At 41.4% G+C, this 23369-nt stretch overlaps 1 protein-coding gene across 3 annotated transcripts; it reads left to right on the top strand.

The window, feature by feature from the left end:
- Positions 1-281: 281 nt before the first annotated feature.
- yrk (Yes-related kinase) lies at positions 282-22017 on the top strand. Of its 3 annotated transcripts, XR_004165805.2 has the most exons (14): positions 282-404; positions 11485-11536; positions 11828-12070; positions 12339-12441; positions 14034-14132; positions 14616-14719; positions 15322-15471; positions 17235-17399; positions 18615-18794; positions 19001-19077; positions 19736-19889; positions 20329-20460; positions 20822-21453; positions 21610-22017. XR_004165805.2 is itself a non-coding variant. In XM_031585961.2 (13 exons), exons 3-13 carry the CDS (start codon positions 11830-11832, stop codon positions 21028-21030), a joined length of 1605 nt encoding a protein of 534 aa, XP_031441821.1. In that variant the 5' UTR covers positions 282-404; positions 11485-11536; positions 11828-11829; the 3' UTR covers positions 21031-22017. The 3 variants fall into 3 exon arrangements, 2 of the variants coding, with proteins under 2 accessions (XP_031441821.1, XP_012691563.1); XM_031585961.2 differs by lacking the exon at positions 17235-17399 and adding an exon at positions 17778-17933 and having other exon boundaries at positions 20822-22017; XM_012836109.3 differs by having other exon boundaries at positions 20822-22017.
- Positions 22018-23369: the final 1352 nt, after the last annotated feature.

The raw sequence follows: 23369 nt of genomic DNA, 5'->3' as shown, positions 1-23369 counted from the left end.
CAAACAGTTGGCTAATTTGTGAAATTCTGACATGATTCAAATTTCCTTTTTTCTCTGTAGGCTATATATATGCGCGGGACAAAGTGAGGCTCTGACTATAATGCAAAAGAAAAAAAGAAAACACATTTAATAATTGGAGTCAGGCTATTAGTAGCTTAATAATAATTATGTTCATTCGATTGACTTCATGGGCTGTGGCACTGTCCCCTGTAGCTGTAGCGCGAATGGTGACAAGAGGAAGTTGCGAGGGGAGGGCTGATATTGCCCGCAGAATTCAACCCTTCCGGACATAGCAAATACGTTCGCTTCCCACACCTCAAAGACTAGACTCTTTTTCTATCCCAGGCTGTCTCAAGCGTTGGTCTTCTCAGGAGCCGGTCCGAGTCGCTCTGAACGGTGAACCGGTGAGTTACCGTGTTAGTGTGTCTGTATCTTTCTTTGTGTGTGTGTGTGTGTGTGTGTGTGTGTCTGTATGTATGCGTTAGGGAGAGAGAAAGATAATAATGTGCAACAGAGAGAGAGATATAGCAAGAGTGTTTGTGTTTTAGTTTAGAGGTCCTTGTTTCGCTGTCCAGGATTGGTTAGCCCGGTGGGCGCACAGTGCATCTCTTGGTTTTAGTTAATGTTATTAGCATGCTTGAATCAGGATGTAAAGTACACGAAAGGTTTTAAATGTCACAGTCACTATGCTGTCACCACAAACAGGTGTTTTTGAGGGACCCAATTTGGCCTTGAGTGTGCCAGAGTGTATATCTGTTTGATGTGTTTTGTGGTTAACTTCAGATATGCCAGCTGTGCTCTCTCTCTCTCTCTCTCTCTCTCTCTCTCTCTTTGTATGTGAATGTGTGCATTGGCAGGTGTTGTTTTAGGTTCCTGTCATTTTAGTAATGGACTGTGGTAGGTTTTTTTCAGTAAACTTTGATATGTCCGTCTCGCATATGTATGTGTGTCAGTGTGTGGGATTGGTGTATTGGTTGTGTGTAATAATAATACCCTACCAGATATATCGTTGTGCCACTGGGTGTCATATCAATTTGTAAGCAAGCTGTGAGTTTGTGTTTGCGGGAGAGAGTAATGATAGAGAGACTATGTTGTGCACTTCCATTTTCTTTACAGGGTCACTTCCTGGCTTTACCGCCTATTAACGAGGAAGTTGGTGCGGTGGGTGTGGGTTGTGTGTGTTTATGGTGCATAATGTAAGCATGAGAATTGGCATATCCATTTTTCTTACACTCTACAGTGTTGGATAGTATGGTGTAATTGGTGTGGACACTTGTGTAACGCCTGTAACTGTAATGTTTCTTCAGTCCCACAGCAACATGATAGAGTTGTTGCATCAGAACATGGACGTTCATTGGTATTCCACTCTGACTGATGTGCCACAGATAGAGCTGGTTTAGACATCGGTGGTGTAGGGTTATCAGATGATATTAACATTTGGATAGCCAAGGGATTCATATTGCCTGCTATGGCTTGGCCTATATCAGTGCCACGGCTGTTTGCTACCGCAACTGTAGTCTAGTTGACTGAACCTTTGCTGTGAAATAATACATCCTCAAAGAAAGCAACATTATATGCTGGAATGATGTACTCAAAATGAAAAGTGCTACTTCGTTTTTACACTTTTGAACACGGCAGTTTAATGCATCTTGAGGTGTCAAATCCTGTGTGAGCAAAACTCAGTCCAGGCAGTGCAACAATGCCTTTTTACATCTTCGTACTTCATATCATGTAGTCATACACATAGTGCTTATGAATCCATTTGGTCCTAAGTACAGTTTGAGTACCAAAGGACACAGTTGTCCCCTGTATTTTGATCATTGCAGTTTAGAGAGTTTTGAACCATAAAAGCATGCAGGTCTATGTGTGTGCAAATATCTACCAGCCTAATTAATGTGGCCAGCGGTGCTTCAGTGAGGTCTTCAGTGATGTTTTCTCACTTGTTAAATGGTTTTATGTCATTTAAAATGGTTTAATGTCACTTAAAATGGTTTAATGTAGCTAACACATCAGAAGAGACAGACATTTACACTTACACTGTATCCCTTTGTTCAAGGCAGAATAACTGCACCAGTTAACTGCGCGTAACTCCTTAACTGCAAATATATTTAATACATTTGAACAACGTTCACACCACCTATATTTAAGAGAAGTCCAGAAAGAACGTAAAATAAATGGACCAACAACCATACTAATGCGTCTTTGGGTACTTAGAAAAGCGCTATATATGTCTAAGGTATTATTATTATTATAATAAGCATTGGCCATCCTTAGTTTGAATGATGATTTTGTAATTAAAAAACATAATTCAAAAAACATCCTTTTCACATTCTTCCTTTTTCTCCCTCCCATTTCTCTTGACCTTACTCCCCGTTACTCTCACTCTCTGTAGAGGAAATTGACATCATTTGTTAAAAGGAAGTTTCTGCCTCAGACACCTAACTTCCTATTCCCAAGATGTGTTTTCCCATTGTTCTCTCTCGCTCTCTCTCTCTCTCTCTCTCTCCTCTCTCTCTCTCTCTCTCTCTCTCACACACACACACACACACACACACACACACACACACACACACACACACACATACACAAACAATGTCTCTCTCTCCCTCTCTCTCTCCCCCCCCCCCCCCCCCACACACACACACAAACAATGTCTCTCTCACTTTCTCTCCCCCACTCATCCCTCGCCCTCTTGGTATCTTGCTAGATACAGGATGGCCATGAGTGTATGACTGTGGAGGTGTCGATGGAGTTTTGACATTGCACAATGATCAGGTTTACAGCTTGAGAGGAGAGACAGAACCTGGGATCCTACGCACGCAGTGACACATTGGAACACAGATGTTACTGTTGAGTGATGCGTGAACACTGAGTGAAGCTTTAATGTGCTCTGTGGTCATGTTTCACGTTCATGTATCATGTGGTCACGTTCATCTCTGACATTCATCCATTTTTAGCTTACAGCACAGTGCCTCTCAAAGCACTGTGCTTGATTATAAATGCGACATTTGAGGTTGAATTTAAGGCGGGAAATTAAAACAAACAAAAGAAAAATGAATCGTGAATCACCAAATCACTCAAATAGAGTTTAGGGACTTTATAGTAAAAGTGTGCTCACATTTACTTTCAGTAATTTAGGAACTTGTCTTGTTAGGACCATGAAATGTAATTTTATAATGATTCCATTATTGTAAGTTTTAGCTATATTTGTATCATGTACTTTAGTCAAAGGCCTTTTTTATCAGGATTTTTCACAATACATTTTAGTTCATTGAGTTGTAAATGTGCAGCTGGATCTAACGTATCTGTTTTCAGCACAATTACAGTAAATAGTCATTATATAACACTAATAGCTATTAAATATAGTGTAATTTAAACATAATTTAACCAAAGACGTTAACTGGTTAACAATTGTATTCATCTCTGTCTTTCCCCATAGAGAGAGGGAGACCAGTTGTACGCAGTTGTACCTTTGCACGGTGTACAACAGCCCTGTAGGTTTATTCCACTGTAAACATAACTAATGAAAGAGACCTATCAATCAAATCACAGTTGAAACAAGGAACAAAAGGAAGACCCAATCTCTTTGAATATTAAAGTATCTATTCAGATTACAAGCACACGGTAAGTGTTGCACATTAAGAGATTTTGAGTGATCATTCATATCTGTTACACAGTTACCATGAGAGAAATGGTCACAACAAATTCATTCTGTCAAACATTTGTGGACAAAATTAATACAGTTTGCGCCTTAGCTGAACCTCTGATACAGACATAAAACGCTCACTATTGGAAATCAGTGGTAGTATTTTCATGGGTGTTATAAGATGCAAGGCTGCAAGACACCAGCTAGAGATATTTTTGGGACATTGCAGCTGAATGAGATTGATGCAAATTAACCAGGTTTAGAACGTTATGAAATATTGGCTGGTTGACTTAGCTGTTAGCTTGCTTGCAACAATATTTCTGGCTTTTAATGCTAGGATGACAGGAAGGTTGAAAGAGCTGTCTACCAGAGGCTGTTTAAACCCAGTATAAAATACAATGTCAGCGGAACACTCATGCTATGTTCGCTTGATAGCTTCTTCTGTGAGATTCTTCATGTTATCATTCTTCGAAAAAGAAAGTAGCCTAATCTCAAGGGAGTTTCCATTACAACAATGGCCATATTTAAAAGGTTCACATTTTCAAAAGGTAAATATATTGTAGTTGATTAAGTTAAACAAGCTTAAACTTTTTCCCCAACAGCTAAATCTTTTTTAAATGAATGTTAAAATGAATTAATACTTTTACTTGTTAGGTCAAACACAAGTCATGACATCGACCTATTGCCATTTAATTAAACTACTGCTAACTACTTTAATTAAACTATGCTGTACTGTCACTGAATTACCACAGTATCTTAAAAACATTTAGTGTCTCATATTATCTCACAGTATCTCTAAACTAACATATTATTGTCTCATACAATACAAGTTGTTGTTGATAAAAAATAATAATAATGTAGATTATGTCATTATAATAAATAGTAGGCAAGTCTAAAAAGACAGTATTTTCCAGTATTCCTGGGAATTCTATGTGTTTACTGTCTTTGTTTCAAATGTTTTCAGACACAGAGATGTTTTATAGCAGAGTTTGATTTACCTGAAAGGTGTATCTTTTTTATTCAAAAACGACATACTGCAACTTTACTGTGGACCAACTAACTGTCAAATCGTTATTCGTAACTATTTGTGTGACCATTAGGCTAATCATCCCCTGGTCTACTAAGCAGGTGACATACATGTACAATCCCTTTCAGCCAATAGGATTATGATGCCAGAATGAACTGTTGTATAATACTGATTAATGTGATGATGTCACAGCAGCCATATGCGTTGCCCCCCACATTGGGTTAACTGATATGGAGATGGGTCTGTCTGTACGCCCACATTGGGTTAACTGTTATGGAGATGGGTCTGTCTGTACGCCCACTGTGAGTAACTGATGAGGAGATGGGGCTGTACACCCACTGTGAGTGTGAGTAACTGATGAGGAGATGGGGCTGTACACCCACTGTGAGTGTGAGTAACTGATGAGGAGATGGGGCTGTACACCTAGTGTGAGTGTGAGTAACTGATGAGGAGATGGGTCTGTACACCTAGTGTGAGTGTGAGTAACTGATGAGGAGATGGGTCTGTATGCCCACTGTGAGTAACTGATGAGGAGATGGGGCTGTACACCCACTGTGAGTGTGAGTAACTGATGAGGAGATGGGTCTGTACACCTAGTGTGAGTGTGAGTAACTGATGAGGAGATGGGTCTGTATGTATGCCCACTGTGAGTGTGAGTAACTGATGAGGAGATGGGTCTGTACACCTAGTGTGAGTGTGAGTGGAAGGAGGGCTGTTTATCTTGAGGGAATACAAAATATATTAACACGTTTGGCAAGATTAGGCCTGTGTCTCAAAACTATTCCTCTCTCTTATAGTAGCAAAGTAAAGTTACTGAGAGGAGGAGTGAAGTTGTGGAGCGTTGCAAATTGCTATCCAAATGTCAGGGTGTGTATTAGACCTGGCACTGATTTTCCCTTTGTCCCGTTCATTTCCTCACTGCTACTTTGATTCATTTTGTATCTTTTAAAAATGTACCGTCACAAAATAATAGTGTTTGGCAGGTACTGTACATGTTATATAGGCACAACGCTTGAACGAATTCAGAAGTGAGAGGCTGTGTGAGCAAGAGGACGTAAGTTTGTCGGCTCTTTCAGTATCCTATCACTTCAGAGCCACACATACTTCTCTTCCTGTTGGCAGTTTCCTGGTAAAGGATGGAAAATGAGAAAGGATGGAGAGAGAGAGAGAGAGAGAGAGAGGATGGAGAGTGAGTGAGTGAGTGAGTGAGTGAGAGAGAGAGAGGTTGAGAGTGTGTTGAAGAGTGAGTGAGCGAGTGAGTGAGAGAGAGGTTGAGAGTGAGTGAGCGAGTGAGTGAGAGAGGTTGAGAGTGTGTTGAAGAGTGAGTGAGCGAGTGAAAGAGAGAGGTTGAGAGTGTGTTGAAGAGTGAGTGAGCGAGTGAAAGAGAGAGGTTGAGAGTGTGTTGAAGAGTGAGTGAATGAGCGAGTGAGAGAGAGGTTGAGAGTGTGTTGAAGAGTGAGTGAGTGAGTGAGTGAGAGAGGTTGAGAGTGTGTTGAAGAGTGAGTGAGCGAGTGAGTGAGAGAGGTTGAGAGTGTGTTGAAGAGTGAGTGAGCGAGTGAGTGAGAGAGAGGTTGAGAGTGAGTGAGCGAGTGAGTGAGAGAGGTTGAGAGTGTGTTGAAGAGTGAGTGAGCGAGTGAGTGAGAGAGGTTGAGAGTGTGTTGAAGAGTGAGTGAGCGAGTGAAAGAGAGAGGTTGAGAGTGTGTTGAAGAGTGAGTGAGCGAGTGAAAGAGAGAGGTTGAGAGTGTGTTGAAGAGTGAGTGAATGAGCGAGTGAGAGAGAGGTTGAGAGTGTGTTGAAGAGTGAGTGAGTGAGTGAGTGAGTGAGTGAGTGAGAGAGGTTGAGAGTGAGTGAGCGAGTGAGTGAGACAGAGAGAGGTTGAGAATGTGTTGAAGAGTGAGTGAGTGAGTGAGTGAGTGAGAGAGAGGTTGAGAGTGTGTTGAAGAGTGAGTGAGAGAGAGGTTGAGAGTGTGTTGAAGAGTGAGCGAGAGAGAGGTTGAGAGTGTGTTGAAGAGTGAGTGAGAGAGAGGTTGAGAGTGTGTTGAAGAGTGAGTGAGTGAGTGAGTGAGAGAGAGGTTGAGAGTGTGTTGAAGAGTGAGTGAGCGAGTGAGTGAGAGAGAGGTTGAGAGTGTGTTGAAGAGTGAGCGAGTTAGTGAGAGAGAGGTTGAGAGTGTGTTGGTGCGCACACTGCCAGACAATCGAGGTGGAGACAGCACACTTCCAATACTTCCTCCATGAATGTGTCATGTACACAACACCCCAGCAACTATTTTGACAAAACTCTTGGGGGAAAATTCAATGAACTGTAGTGACCAGTCCAAAACAGATGAAGTTCTTTACGGAAATGAAACCCTAAAGCTTGTGTGTGTGTGTGTGTGTGTGTGTGTGTGTGTGTGTGTGTGTGTGTGTGTGTGTGATAGAGCATGTTTTAAAACTGGAGCTGCTGTATTCTGTGTCCTGTGTTGCTTTCCCATTGGGAGTTCCTTATCTATGGAAGATTGGGTAGGAAAGGGCGTGGACCAGGGCCTCAGCACTTGTGTTTGTGTGTGTGTGTGTGTGTGTGTGTGTGTGTGTGTGTGTGTGGAAGTGCTTTATAGCTTTTTTGTGTATTTGTGTTGTGTTCTCTCTCTAAGCTGTCACACCGTGGTGGTTTGACTGAGAGGAAGTCTAAAATGGTAATCACTTTTTACGGTCATCTATAGCCGCTGAAAGCTTGTGCGCACACACCACACACACACACACACACACATATATATATATATATATATATATATATATAGTTTAAGATGTAGGTGTAGGACTGAGTTAGGTATTGTACTCACTTAGCCAATTAGTTGTCAAACATTAACATGAACATTGTTAAAATCAGTGAACTTCATTTTGGTAGTGCGTATAATCTGTGTGACTAGGTGTGTGTTTAAATGGAGCCAGTGAAGCTTCCTCATTAAAGAGTTTGAAAGGTATGCCTGTGGCCTTCAGCTCAGACGCCTGTGCTTGAACAAGAGTCAGGACATGAATAGCACATACCTTGTACCATGGATGTGAATAAACTTCAGCGTGTAACTGAAGATGAACAAGAAAACAGTCATTCTCTGCCTTCCTGAGTGTGTGTGTGTGAGAGAGAGTTTTTGAGTGTGTGTTTGTAGCTTCTCCTTTTGTTTTAGAAGGGCTTTTCTGTCAAACAGAGAAGGGAGAGAGGGAGCCAGTCGGTTAGATAACATGATACTAAAGAGGGAATGTGTACATATGCATCAGTGTGTATGTCTGAGTGTGTTTATATTTGTCTCTGTGTGAGTGTGTGTGTGTGTGTGTATGGGGGGTTGGTCAGCACAATGCAGCTGGACTGTGTCCTCGCCTAACAGGAAAAGAGGGGGGAGTCTTTTCAAGGGTGGACAGGAAGCTGGCAGAGCTGATTTCCTGTAGCTGTGCTGATGCAGGGAGAGATAGAGACTGGACAACAGAGAGCGGGAAATGCGTGGTGTCTCTCTCTCTCCTCTCTCTCTCTGTCTCTCTATTTCTCTCTCTCTCTTTTGTGTGTGTGTGTGTGTGTGTGTGTGTGTGTGTGTGTGTGTGTGTGTGTGTGTGTGTGTGTGTGTGTGTGTGTGAGTCCAGATACAAATACTGTTGGGGGTCAGTTCCAGACCTGGAATTAAGGCTGACCTAAGATGCCATACTATTTATGCAGACAAACACACAGACACAGACACATACACACACACACACACACACACACACACACACACACACACACACACACACACACACACAGACACATACACACACGTTTCTGTGGAATTCAGTGGGAACAACAGTTCCACATGTATCAGTTTGTGTGGAAGAGGCAGGAAGGGACACGGGGAACAAGGGCTTGAAGGGAAAGATAAGAGTCAGGGTACTTGGAAAAAGATTGGGACTTAGTTGAAATACTATGAACAGCTCTGATCACGAGGATGGAAGAATTTTTTTAAATACTTTAATAATCCCCTGAGGGAAGTTAGGACACTGCATTTAACCCGTCTGTTGGCAGTGAACACACCCGCACACACACTTGGAGCAGTGGGCAATTAGCACACTGGAAGTGGTGAGCACACACATCCGGAGCAGTGGGCAGACCCTTCAGCTGCGGCGTGCAGGGAGGTGGCGTGCTCAAGGGACGAGTGTGAGGTGCCGTGCTCAAGGGACGAGTGTGAGGTGTGCTCAAGGGAGGAGTGTGAGGTGCCGTACTCAAGGGAGGAGTGTGAGGTGCCGTGCTCAAGGCTCCAGGGAGCAGTGTGAGGTGCCGTGCTCAAGGCTCCAGGGAGCAGTGTGAGGTGACGTGCTCAAGGGACGAGTGTGAGGTGGAGTGCTCAAGGGACGAGTGTGAGGTGTGCTCAAGGTGAGGCTCAAGGGCACCTCAGCCATTGATGTTGAGGGAGGTGAAAGCAGTTAATTCACTCCCCACACAATCTTTTTTGCCTGCCGGTTGAACCAGCGACTTTTCAGTCACAAGCTGGCATCTATAGAGCCATTAGGCCACGGCTGCCCCAGATCCGGCTGATGTCATGACAACAGAGAGCAAGAGGAAGAAAGTGTGTATACATGTAGATGTGGAAGTTAATGCTGACAGTATACTGTGAAATATCAATATGGCATGTTCCCCAAAGCCTTCAATAACTTTGATTTGAACAATTTAAAAATTAATAAATTCCTAATGCTACATCTGAGCAAAAGGAATCTCCTGGACAAATCCCCAGTGCATGAGCAATGAATCATAGACTGCATGTCTAAATTGGTACATCAATAATGATGCAGATTTCAAAATTCAGATTTGTCCTGTCGTGAGACAGCAAGTTTGACATTATGCTCACCAATTGAGGAAGTTTTGTCAGTTCAGTTTCGTTTAGTTGGCCATTTTGTTGTGTGTTGTGTGGTAGGTGTGAAAAGGACATTGTAATCAAAAAGATGTCAAAAAGACTACACAGTGTTTGTCATATAGTAAACTTTCAGCAAATTATATTTATAACTATCCACCATAAAAAATATTTTGATTGTGATAAGAGGTTTTCTTTTGAAAGCAAATCTTGTATGCTAACTATATGAACAGTCAAGCACTAATTAAGTAACACTGGTTATCTAATTGTTATTACAGTCTCAGGATCAGTTTACAGTCTCTGGATTAAGCTAATACCCTACGGAGCCCTAATTGGAAGTGTGTGTAAACCCAGTGTGTTGTGAGAAACTTTGTGTCAGCCAGGTGACATCTTGGTGGTCTACATAACCATAATCCTATCTTGTACACCCGGTCCAGTGTCTTATCCGCCTGATGGCTGGGACCAGTTCTACCATTGGTTATCAGTTTATCTTTTTGTTTAGATCTGCCACCAGATACCCCAGTCCTTGGACTTACAGAACACATGAACACATGTAGTGGTATACATGTTAGGGATTCACCGGTGCAAGGTAATCCATGGTGCTATAAGGCATGTGTGGCATATTACACACATATCCAGTTAGCTACACGTGTGACATATTACACACATATCTAGTTAGCTACATGTGTGACATGATATTACACACATATCTAGTTAGCTACATGTGTGACATGATATTACACACATATCTAGTTAGCTACATGTGTGACATGATATTACACACATATCTACTTAGCTACACGTGTGAAATATTACACACATGTCCAGTTAGCTTGTTAGCATGTTAGCTCCACGGAAGTTCGTCAGCTGATGGTCCCCCAGCTGGCAGTAGGTGTGTGAGGTTTGAAGTTAGTCTCATTCAGGAACAATATTGAGCTATAACCTGTTGTTTTCGACCATCCCTTCCTCTACTGGCTGTGAACTTCTGTTTCTTTACTTCATCAATGTTTTTTCCATTTACCAATGAATACGTTCTACCCTTTATGAGTGATGGGTGCCATCTAGTGTTTTTTAGAGGGTATGACACATTTCAGCTTATTACTGTGATGACCGGGCGTGGGAAAGATGGTCCCTGTCTGCCTTCGGCCTCCACACATCATCTAGAGCACCTTCTGAGAGTCTGGTGACAAGAATCAATAACTGTCTCATGGTCAGAACTGAGTGATGTAGGACATCTCGTTCAGCATTCTTGGTCTTTTCTCCTTCAACTATCCTTGATACAAACTGCACTGTCAAAGAGTTCATGGTCATGTTCATAGCGTGTTTGCCATAGACCTGGTTGTTCATGGTTGAGCTGTGGTGTTGAGCCTCATTTGAACAATGAAATGTATTCTTTAGTCAGGGTTGGTGGTCCCATCAGTACTGATTGCTGATGTATTTGGATAATGCTGTTTATTTGAGCAATCTGGCCCCTTATCTGAGCATGCGATAGTATACTATGCTTTATTGAGTATATTATAACCTAATGGCGTGTCTGCGTGTGGATATGTGCCTGAGAGGGAGTGAGCCAGGGAGATAATGTTGTTTATTTTTTTTAATCAACTTTTTTCATTATATTTGTCATTCTGTATGTGTATGTAATTTGTGTAATATGTATGTGTTGAATCAGCTTTGGCAATAGTATTAAAAAACATTCATGCCAATAAAGCTTCTTTGAATTGAATTGAGTGAGCCAGGGAGATGAACACAGAGAGAGAACGTGAAAGTGAGAGAGTTTCTGTCTGACTCTCTAGGTCTTCCTGTCTTAATAAAGATTTCCTTCCTCTTTGTTTTGCTTCTGACATTCATCTTTTTTTTAAATCCCACACATTTCCTTCCCACGGTTCAGTATCTCTGGTACAGCATCGCTAATCTAAATATGTATTACCTAGCCTTTATCCCTCTTTGTGTTTCTGTCTCTTCAGCTCGGTGTCTCTGTCTCAGGACGTGGACGGGCAGATGACCACAATAATTAAGGTTAGAATGCCTCTCATGACCTATCGTGACCTTTAGTTTGATGTGTGATATTCTTCACTGTTGCATGAGGCTTGGAGCAGGATCTAGCTGTGTGACAGATCATGCCTACTATAGCAGTCTCTATGCTTTTCTTGCTTTTCTTATTTCCATTCCTATGCTGCATGTAATAAACCTGTGAGAATGCTTATGAGTAACAATGTTAAACACACAGAGAGACACATGTAAGTCACAGAAACATACATACAGCAAGAACTTACCAGCATCAATGGTCTGTTTTGTGTGTTTCCATAGTGATGGGCTGTGCATACTGTAAGCAGCGGAAGGCAGCAAAAGTAGTGGAGATAGCCGACCCTTCAACATGTGACTCAGGCACCGGGGCTGTGGGCTTACGGTATTGCCCCGAACCAACACAGAACCCAGGGGCGGAGCTCATCCCTAACTTCAACAACTTCCCCATGTCCTCCACACAACCCTTCTGCCCTGGAACAGCCTTCACCAGCAGCATCACCCAGCAGCGCGGCACAGCCATCACAGGTGCGTGTGTGTGTGTGTGTGTGTGTGTGTGTGTGTGTGTGTGTGTGTGTGTGTGTGTGTGTGTGTGTGTGTGTGTGTGTGTGTGTGTGTGTGTGTGTGTCATTTTGAGTTTAATTTTGCATGCTGTGTGTGCTGGGTCTTCACATCAACAGTGTTCTTCAGCTTTGATGTTTTTGCATGTTTGAAATGTTTAGCATGCTTTGTGTGTGTGTGTGTGTGTGTGTGTGTGTGTGTGTGTGTGTGTGTGTGTGTGTGTATGTGTGTGCAGGTGGGGGCGTGACTCTCTTCATAGCTCTCTATGAATATGATGCTCGAACAGAGGACGATCTTTCCTTTTGCAAAGGAGAGAAATTCCATATTATTAACAACACGTGAGTTACTCATTTAGTCAACTTTTTAAAAGCAATTTAAAGATGCATTTTTTTTCCCCCTTGGATTGCCGTAATCCCGTAAATTCCCAACTATTAACCGCAGTTTATGCATTGGTTGGTTTTGTAAAATGTCTGCAGCCCTGCGGTTGATACTCAAGTGCGGTCTATACATGCAACTCTGCAAGGTAGAATAGGTCTCTTTCCCTCTTTCACATACAAATCCCATTAATGACAGGTAAAAACAACATGGGATAGAAAAAAAAATTCAGTTACACTCAGTCCTCCATAGCGATTTAGAAACAGGTGTGTGTATTCCCACCCAACTGTAGCCTATTTAACAGGATGCTATGGTGCTAGAGTCTCTGAGAGAGGTGTGTAAATGTTAAAAGCTGCACAGGCACCCTGAGGGTTTCTACTGTTCCCTCTCCCTATTATAAATGTGAGGAGACTGTAACATCAGCTAGATAACTATCTATCATTTCATGCAAACGGAACTCTGCCATTTAAAGGTACCGTTTAAGGTTATTTAAAACTTCCCTTAGCAAGTTAGCTAGCATGGCAACTAGGCAACCATAGCAACCAGGTAACACCGTTTGCTGCAAAGCCTGAAGCAAAGTTTAATTTCTCAAAATCAGCTCACCAATAAAAGGCAGTCTTGGGTTCAGAGTGATCACAAACACTTGTGGATGATGTTCAATGGCCTCCTCCTTTGCCCTTCTCCAACACGTTCATTCAGTGGTTGCAATTCCCACTGTAAGTGTGTCAGAAGATTATCGTTTATGATACTAGGTCCAGGGGATCTATTAACAGTTCAGCTGAAACATTTAACAACACCATAACACTTAATAAACGCTTAATAAATGCGTGGTATGTGTGTGTGTGTACACACGAGAAGAGGTTGTAGCATTTTTGATTGAAATGTCCATCCCTAATTCACACAACTTTGAAATGGCTAGTTGCACTCGCACTACAACTACATGGCATTTCGTTTTACATGACAGGATGATGCAACACTGAATAAACAGCGGTTAATACAAGGGTTTGTTTTATAAAATTACAAAATACTTATATAAACTTATATATACGGTGCAGTTTATAGTTGGAAAAATACGGTGGTCCCATCAGCATAATGAGGTCATAAAGGAACATCTTAGACTGGTTCACAAATATGACAGTGAGGTCAGTGTACTCCACAGGCCTCCATAACCATCCCACCTCTATCTAACACACACGGGTGAAGTTGTACAATCAGAGGTTCACAGCCTTCAAATCTGACAGAACAGCATGATGCTGCCTTGTCTACACATAGAAGATTTCTAGAACCTTTCCTGAATCCATGCCTCAAAGAATTCAAGCTGTTTTCAAGAACAAGACCAAGGGCGATCTTACCTAGTACTACAAAGGTGTATGTAGCAAAGTGGTGCCTGAATTGATTTGTTTGTATTTGTACAGAGGACGTACTGTATGAGATACCCATAGTGGGTGTGCTAAATGTATCAGTGTGTTGGATTTGTATAGTGTCGTGTATAAAGACGTAAAAAAGTGATGGGTTCAGGTTGATTTGACATATTGTTGTGTGTTTCTCTCTCCAGGGAAGGTGATTGGTGGGAAGCCCGTTCCCTGGACACAGGGAATTCTGGGTATATTCCAAGCAACTATGTGGCTCCAGTGGACTCAATACAAGCAGAAGAGTAAGAAACACACGTACACTTAGGCATCACATATAAAACAAAATACATACAATTTACAACTTTTCAAAATACATGAAGTGTGATGAACTGCTTAGAGTTTTAACTGCCCCTTCCTATTTAATTCCCATTGATGTGTGTGCCTATCAAAGAGGTGCAAGCTGTGCAAAAGCATACAACTGGATTTTTACACTGCTATCAGTTAGTCAATGGATCCATTTTTTTTTCAATTTGCTGCTGAATGTGGTTGCTAAGGAACAGATAACACAGTACTCATACTGGGAATGAATGGATGGATGAATGTGTGTATCTCTGTGTGTGTGTGTGTGTGTGTGTGTGTGTGTGTGTGTGTGTGTGTGTGTGTGTGTGTTTGCATGTGCACACGTCTAATGGGATGCTGTGTACACAGTATACTGTCTATCATATGGAGCTCTTTCTTCTTTCTGTGTTTGTTGACACATGCGTGGATGTTTCTGTGTGATGTAGATGGTATTTTGGCAAGATGGGTCGTAAAGATGCAGAGCGTCAGTTGCTTAGTTCAAACAACCCAAGGGGAACTTTTCTCATACGAGAAAGTGAGACCACAAAAGGTAGGACCACTGTCCTTGCTCCTCTCCTCTCCTACTCTCTCTGAGTTTCAGTGTTATATGTGCTATGCTGGATAGACATCACCACAGATTCAAACTGACTAGGGCCCATACCATCACCTACCTGTCCCCCCCCTCTCTCTCTTTCTCTCTCTCTCTCTTGCTCTCTCTCTCTCTCTCTCTCTCTCTCTCTCTCTTACACACATACACACAAACACATCATTTACGTGCATATTTGATGGGAATACTTCCATTCAATTGCTGTTTTGCAGTTGCCGGTTTTAGCATTCTAACTCAATACTTGACCAATTCCGATCACTTATTGTCCCTAATACAAATTTTGACCCAAAACGATCTAAAAATAGAGCCCAGGTTAAAAAGTTCGGAAATTTCCCTTTAAGTGGAACATTAAATGGAATTAATTTGAACATTGAGTTTCTCAACCACTGTTGGAATTATGAGGGTCCACTGTGTCTATTTCTTTGAATATGGTTTGATCAGGATTGTTTGAAATCTCTCTCTCTCTCTCTCTTTCTCTCTCTCTCTCTCCCTCTCTCTCTCTCTCTCTCTCTCTTTCTCTCTCTCTCTCTGTCTCTCTCCCTCAGGAGCATACTCACTGTCCATCCGTGACTGGGATGATGGGAAGGGTGATCATGTGAAGCACTACAAGATTAGAAAGTTGGACAATGGTGGATATTACATCACAACTCGCACGCAGTTCGACACAGTTCAGCAGCTTGTAGAGCATTACACAGGTGAGACCTACACAATACACAAGACACAGACACAGACACAGACACAGACACAGACACAGACACAGACACAGACACAGACACATAACTCAATATATTCACACAGACACACAGACATGCACATGCACATTTTTACTTACAAAAACACACTTTCTAAAATACATGCACACACATGTACCAGTCTACCCACTGTACCCAGTATGCAGTATGTCCTTATCATTGTTCCATCCAGTTTCATTTCTCTCAGTCAGTTGGTTTAGTGCAGTGTAGTTAGCATATGTTGTGCCACTGTGAGTGAACAATTATTTTCATTTAATGACTGATTTCCAGGATCTACAAGGTAGCTCTTATTTATCTTCTCCATTGAGATTTCATCCATATTGTAACTAATTATTAAAATAATTCATTTATTTGTCTGTTTTCTTAGGCATTTATACTTTATTATCTTTGTTTCTTTATTACTTTCTTTTGTATGTAGGTCTTTATTTCTTTTTTTGGATTTGCCCACACATTGACCTGAGTGGAAAGCTATTGATAACACTTTTACAATAATTTTCCTGCTGAACCTGAATAGGGCAATGTGTTTACATTATAATGAAAAGATATCAACAGAACTTCTTAATTTCAGCTTTCGCTGTGAATGTGGTATATTTTTGAATTTGCAGGCCAAAAACATTGTGTAAAACCACCTGTCTGGATGGTTGGTTGTTGTGACATTAAAATGACTGACAGGCTAGGATATCTCTTTTCTCCATTGTGCAGCCGTTTTTGTAACACAGATCATAAATCGCATCAGATTTTCTATTTAGAAAATAAACACTACTAATTGGACTTTTAAAATACACATTTGAAATATATGCTAGCTAAATATAAGTGTGTGAGTGTGTGCTTACGTGTGCGTGTGTGTGTGTGTGTGTGTGTGTGTGTGAGTGTGCGTGCACGTTTGTGTGAAGGTGAGGGAGATGTGGGTGTTATGTGGGGGGATATAGAAAGTGCTATCACACCGAGAAAACTGAGTGTGAAAACCACCTGAATGTATTCCTGCCATAATGGAGAGATGTTTAGCTGTCTTTTCACTGCGTGTGTCACACTTCCAAAAGGACAGAGTGCCCCCACTATTACCACTGTCAGTCTATCTATCTATCTATCTATCTCCCTATCTATCTATCTATCTATCTATCTGTTGTCTGTTTTGATGCACTTTTATATATGTGTATTTTACAGTTTGTACTATGTATCACTCAGTCTATCTATCTGTCTATCTATACACTATGTATGCCTGTATGTATGTATGCCTGTATGTATGTCTGTACGTATGTATCTATCTTCTCTGTTTTGATGTGCTTTTATATGTGTGTATTCTGAAATAGTTTATGCTTTGTGCAATTCTTCCCTTTACGTTTCTATCTATCTGTCTATCTGTCTATCTGTCGATCTGTCTATCTGTCTATCTGCCTATCTGTCTATCTGTCTATCTGTCTATCTCTCTATCTGTCTATCTGTCTATCTCTCTATCTGTCTATCTGTCTATCTCTCTATCTGTCTATCTGCCTATCTATCTATCTATCTGTCTATCTGTCTATCTGTCTATCTATCTATCTGTCTATCTGTCTATCTGTCTATCTCTCTATCTGTCTATCTGACTATCTATCTATCTATCTGTCTATCTGTCTATCTGCCTATCTGTCTATTGTCTCTGTTTGTCTCTCGACCCTCTCGCTCACTCTCTGTCATTGCTTCCCTCCAATTCCAACACGCGCTCTCAGAACGAGCTGCAGGGCTCTGCTGTCGTTTGATGGGCAGCTGTAGGCGGGGCATGCCTAAATTGGCTGACCTATCAGTGAAGACTAAGGATGTATGGGAAATCCCACGCGAGTCACTCCAGCTCATGAAGAAGCTGGGCAATGGACAGTTTGGAGAAGTGTGGATGGGTAGGAACCAGCCACACAAAGATGTGTTTCTGTTAGAACCCCATTTTCAGAGACACGTTCTTGTGTGGAACATAATCCCAACACGACTCTGTATGAAGGGAAAGAAACAACAAACACCTAAAGCCCTCAGTCATGAACATCAGACAATGTTAGGCCATGTTTAGAGGCTAGCTTAGTGTACTAGGCAGACAAGCTTAGCGCACTCGGCAGGCAAGCTCATTGTACTTGGCAGGCAGGCTTAGGGTACTAGGCAGGCAGACTGAGGGTGTAAAGGAGTTTGTTCAGATTTCCTGCCTTCCCCATCACTGCATGCACTAACCTTTCACTCCATCTTAACTCCATCCCCCCTCTCTCCATCCCTTCCCTGGTCTCCCTCAGGTGTTAATGATGGTCTGTGTTATTACCTGACCACTGCCTGTCCTAACTCCACACCGCAGACTGTGGGTTTAGGGCGAGATGCGTGGGAGATCGCCCGGGATACATTGAAACTCCAACGCAAGTTGGGCGCAGGATGCTTTGGAGATGTTTGGATGGGTGAGAGCTCCAACCTCCACTCAGCTGGAGCTCAAGCCCAGCAGTTACAGCTAAATCTAAATTCAATATTGATAACCAGTGTGTCATTCAAAGTGTTTTTTCTCCATGAATTGACAGCTGTGTTAGTTCATTTAAAAGTATTGACGTCTGACAGGGGTTAATAACACATATATATTTCGTTGCTATTTCCAGCAATATTGTCAGTGTAGTTCTTTCATCATTCCCTGAGGTATTTCCCATCTTCTTGCACATTTGCCAAATGAATGAATCATTTTGATCATTCATTCTTCCTTATTTTTGCATGGCCACACCTGTAACATGTGGTATGTTTGCATGCATATGATCAACTTCCCAAATGTCATATCTCCCATGTCTCACTAATTTAAGCAATTATGTCACTCACCCACCGTCACTACACTGTATACCTTCATTTACTCACTTACTATCCACATTATCTTTAATAAACCTGTGTAGCCTCATCATTCTCTCATAATTTAACATTTGTTTTAGTCTTTCCAATTGTAAAAATTTTTCTCATGTTTGTTTGCATGTAGATGTGCATGTACAGTATGTGTGTTTTTACTTGTGTGTGTGTTTTCATCTGAACATGTGTTCACGTCGATGTTTGTGCATATGCATGTGTGTGTGTGTTTGCCTGCGCGCACATGTGTTTGTGATCAGGCATGTGGAATGGCACCACTAAGGTGGCGGTGAAGACCCTGAAGCCAGGCACCATGTCCCCCGAGGCCTTCCTGGACGAGGCTCAGATCATGAAGAGGCTCCGCCATGATAAGCTGGTGCAACTCTACGCAGTGGTCTCTGAAGAACCCATCTACATCATCACTGAGTTTATGAGCCAAGGTAAACTAACACTGTGTATATATATATATATATATATATATATATATTTATATATATTTATTTATATTTACTCACATGTCCTCCAACATTCGACACTCACACATAGAATAGGTGTCACACATAAATGGTCATGAATGTGGACATGCACACAAACATGAAATCAACCGATGCACGAATGTGAACGTTTGTATGTGTGGTGTTTTTAGGGAGTTTGCTTGACTTCCTGAAAGATGGAGAGGGTCGAAATCTGATCCTTCCTCAACTGGTAGACATGGCAGCACAGGTACAGCCAATCACCACCAACACTTAAGCATGTCAGTGTCAGGGTCCCAGCAGGAACTTTTATTTTGACTTGTTTTTGTCTTTGTGTCATGTCCTGTTCAGAGGGGTATTCCAAGTATGTGGTTAAGTGACAAACCTGGGTAGGTTAATTCATAGTAAGTGGTAAACCTCCTAATAGAAGACCCCTATGGTTTCGTTTTGCTAGGAGAATGAAGCCATAGGGCTCTAATAGGAGGTTTACCACTTACTCTGAGTTAACTTAGGTTTGTCACTAAACCAGGAACTAGGAATACCCCCTAGTTTGTCCTGTTGCTCTGGATCAGCCTGCTTCCGGTGTTTTGTTTTTCTTGCTTTATTTTTGTTTCATTGTTCCTATTTATTTGGAAGTAAATGTCACTTTGGCTGTTAGAGCTGCCTGTCATGTCATGTCATGCGTTTGGGTTCTCTCTCTGGCTACTCCTGGCGGACAGAGTGAAATACCATCACGAAAAACATGGTGCAGAAACATGTTTACGGTTGCTGTTTAAATACATTTGTTAACAGGACTGTTTTGAAAATGTGTTTCAGTAAGGACATCTAATTGGCTATGAAACACTAATATTGAAGGGGTATTGAGGAGGCATACAAATGTGTGTTTGTTTGTTTGTATGTGTGTTCAGATCGCAGCAGGCATGGCATATATCGAGCGGATGAACTACATCCATAGAGACTTGCGTGCAGCCAACATCCTGGTTGGAGAGAGCCTAGTGTGTAAAATTGCAGACTTTGGACTGGCGCGACTCATTGAGGACAATGAGTATACAGCCAGACAGGGTGAGAAATGAGAAAAGATGTGGTTCTTGTATTTTAATAGATTTTTATCTTATATTTTAATAGATTTTAAACAGTTTGTATGTATCAGCCTGACAATAAAAGCACTAACAATGTTTGAGGGAGAAAAAATATAAAAAGTCCATAAAGTTAACAAGTTCACAATAATGTGGTGACAGAATAAACGTAGGACACACACTTAAGGTTAATTCTATGCTAAACCTACATGACCTGTGAAATGGCAACTTCAGCCAATTCTATTCGAACACCATCCTGAGCACTAGATTGTTTGGGTCCCCCAGTGGCTCAGGTGTGTACTGCACTTTAAGGGCCTGGCGAGCATGGCAGATGCTAGTAGATATATTCTCCTTGTTAAGGCAGTCAGTGGCCATGTGGTTGTTAGAGCCTAAGTAAGACTGGCAACTCTGTCACTGTGACACAGGAGCGAAGTTCCCCATCAAGTGGACGGCCCCAGAGGCAGCTCTCTATGGGAAATTCACCATCAAATCCGATGTCTGGTCTTTTGGTATCATGCTCACCGAGCTCATCACCAAGGGCCGTGTGCCATACCCAGGTGTGTATATGCTTATTCAAGAGGTATATTAAAATCATACACAAACGTACAGAAACACGATTTTGAATTAGTCTTAATGCCATACAAACTTGTTACACACAGAAGACGGTCCTAAACAGTATTGTAACTTTGTGCTGTGTTTTTTAGTTTACATTTAATCTAAGCACTTCTACTTGTTCAACAATGTACGATGTATATCATGTCTGTTTCGTGTGTGTGTTTGTGTCTCTATTTACATGTATACCTGCTATGTGCATCTGCATTGTGTGTGTGTGTGTGTGTGTGTGTGTGTGTGTGTGTGTGTGTGTGTGTGTGTGTGTGCATGTGTGTGTGTGTATGTGCGTTGCATGTCTGTGTGTAGGCATGAACAATAGGGAGGTGCTGGAGCAGGTAGACCGTGGGTATAGGATGCCCTGTCCCAACGGCTGCCCTCCCTCACTGCACGAGCTGATGGTCCAGTGCTGGAAGAAGGACGCAGATGAGAGGCACACCTTCGAGCACCTTCAGGGATTCCTAGAGGACTACTTCACTGCTACTGAGCCTCAGTACCAGCCCGGGGAGGACCTGTGACCCCACACACACACACACACATACATACAAAGACTCATGCAAGCACATCCATACACAGACACACAACAAACACGTTGACCCACATACACAGAACACACTGGCAAACAGTCTATTCTATTAGATTGTATTCTCATTATGAATACAAAACAATATCAACATGAAATATAATATGTAACAGTTAAATTATATATAGAATGTATGTTGCCACAGTCCTGATAAATCTGTACTGTTCTATGATTTTCCTTCTTCCCCTCTGTAACTCCTCCAGTTACACTCAAATTCTTGTTTACATACACATACACTGACCCACTCAGTTGTTTGTGTGTAGATAACAGTTTCACTCAGCCAGCCCTCTAGGTGGCACTGTGTTCTTTCTGCAGTATTGTTTCATACCAAGATGCTGCATGATGTCATTCTTTCAATGTAGGTATATTGTTTGTATAATTGTCTTCTGCTTGTGGTATTAACATTCAATTTTTTTAAAATTCACTATTGACATTACGGTCAAGAGTGATTTTGACTCCTGCTTTTCTACATTTCTAACTTAAGACAGGTATGTTTTGTTATGCTTGTATGTAGGATTGCTGACGCTGGAACTTGTGAGCGCACAAACGAGAGCATCACCAACGGTGTGGGACTGTGTCGCTAGTAGTCAGTGTTTTTGGTATCCTTGGTGTTCAGTCTATAAAGCTAGGCCTGAATGACCGTGCCTGACCAAACTATTTTTTGTATTATGCCACTTTGAATCAATGCCCGTAGAGTTTGTGTAGTGTGCACTTAATGTGTTATCAATGTCCTTAGAGTTTGTGTAGTGTGCACTTTATGTGTAGCAGCAGCTGAGGTATTAAGCATTTAAGGATTATTGTGTTGGAAACAGTATGTGCAGCATTTGTCACATTCTTCAAGCTTATGATGCCTTTTTTTGTACTGTCACAAACTACCCTATCATCTTCTGATTGTGCAAATAAAACAACTACTCAGAGACCAGATCAGATTCATGACCATTTCATTCTGTTAAGCCTGTATACCATGTCAATAGCTGGATCATCCCTATGTACTGTCTTTATGCACCAAGGGTTCTCTAGTCCCAGGAACTTATGGTTCCCAGGTTTTTGGCTCCTAATTTGATTCCCAGGTGTAATATGTTCACCAGTTCTATATTCCTTTACTGTTTTTCTCAGTCGCTTTGGTACATTCTTTAGATCAGAATTAGAATTCTCAAAACTGTTTGTTCAGCCTCCTCATCGTCTAGTGACGTGTGCCCATCATAACAGCAGTTTCTCATTCTTTTGAACTTTTGGAAAAACATCTAGGTATCTATTCATTGTGTAAATTATGACATTCAAATGGGTGTCATTTTGTCGATTTTGTGTCAGCCATGTACCTCATCAATTTCAGAGATATGGCAATTTTTTTGGAACATGTGCTAAATAACTTGTCATTCAAATCTTGATTGCTTACTTGATGAATATTGATACAATTATAGGCCATCATGCCAGAGTGGATGTGTAAGGCCAGCATGATGGACAATCCACTAACAGTGTGACACTATATCAGCCAACAATATGTATAGTCATATTCTCACCAAAATGGTACCTGCCTCAAAATCATTCACGGGAATCTCATTCATGAGAGTGAAAGAGGTTTTGTATCATAAGAAGCAGCATGCTAAATTACGTGCTGTATGTGGTCATAAGAAGCAGCATGCTAAATTACATACTGTATGTGGTCATAAAAAGCAGCATGCTAAATTACGTACGTTATGTGGTAATTTGAATCAATCTAAACTTCCTCCACAAAAACGGCATTAGCGAATGGTTTGGAGGACAAGGAAGACTGATTACTGTTCTATCTATTTTACTCTGCACTTTATATAATAGCAAAGTTCTTTTCAGAATGATGAAATGTCTATGATCATCATGATTGGATAACATTACTTGGTTCTCAAAGAATGTTTATTGCATGCAAGATTGTTCCATTGTTTCTCTGCATTTGTTGCTACTGTCAAGTCTCTCAAGGGATTTTCTGTATCCTGCTATGGTATCTTTGAATCCCTTGGTGCCTTGTTGAGTTACAGTTTCCTCAGTCACTTTCATTTTCAAAACAGCAAGTCAATTTCTCAAAACAATTCATGCAACCAGCACCAAACAATGGATTGCCTGCAAAAGCCCATAACTTCCTCAAATGATATGTCTCAAAAGTAAATAATTCTGTCAATGAATATGTCAGTGCCACTAAAATGCAAGTCCCTTTGTCATTGTTAAAATTACAACAATTTCAATTGTACTCCAGTAGCAGATCATAGGTTGAGTATGAAGTATGAGCGGCATGACTTTTCT

Source organism: Clupea harengus, chromosome 19 (assembly GCF_900700415.2).
Source record: "Clupea harengus chromosome 19, Ch_v2.0.2, whole genome shotgun sequence".
Taxonomy (NCBI): Eukaryota; Metazoa; Chordata; class Actinopteri; order Clupeiformes; family Clupeidae; genus Clupea; species Clupea harengus.
This window is presented reverse-complemented; position numbering and strand designations above follow the sequence as displayed.

What these genes read in the sequence shown, in the direction of transcription:
- yrk (XM_012836109.3), top strand. Translation starts at nt 11,830, where the DNA reads ATGGGCTGTGCATACTGTAAGCAGCGGAAGGCAGCAAAAGTAGTGGAG. An exon ending in GCTTGTAGAGCATTACACAG is followed by an intron (nt 15,472 to 17,234) that starts GTGAGACCTACA and finishes ACGCGCTCTCAG; the next exon opens with AACGAGCTGCAGGGCTCTGC. An exon ending in GTTTGGAGAAGTGTGGATGG is followed by an intron (nt 17,400 to 18,614) that starts GTAGGAACCAGC and finishes GTTTGTGATCAG; the next exon opens with GCATGTGGAATGGCACCACT.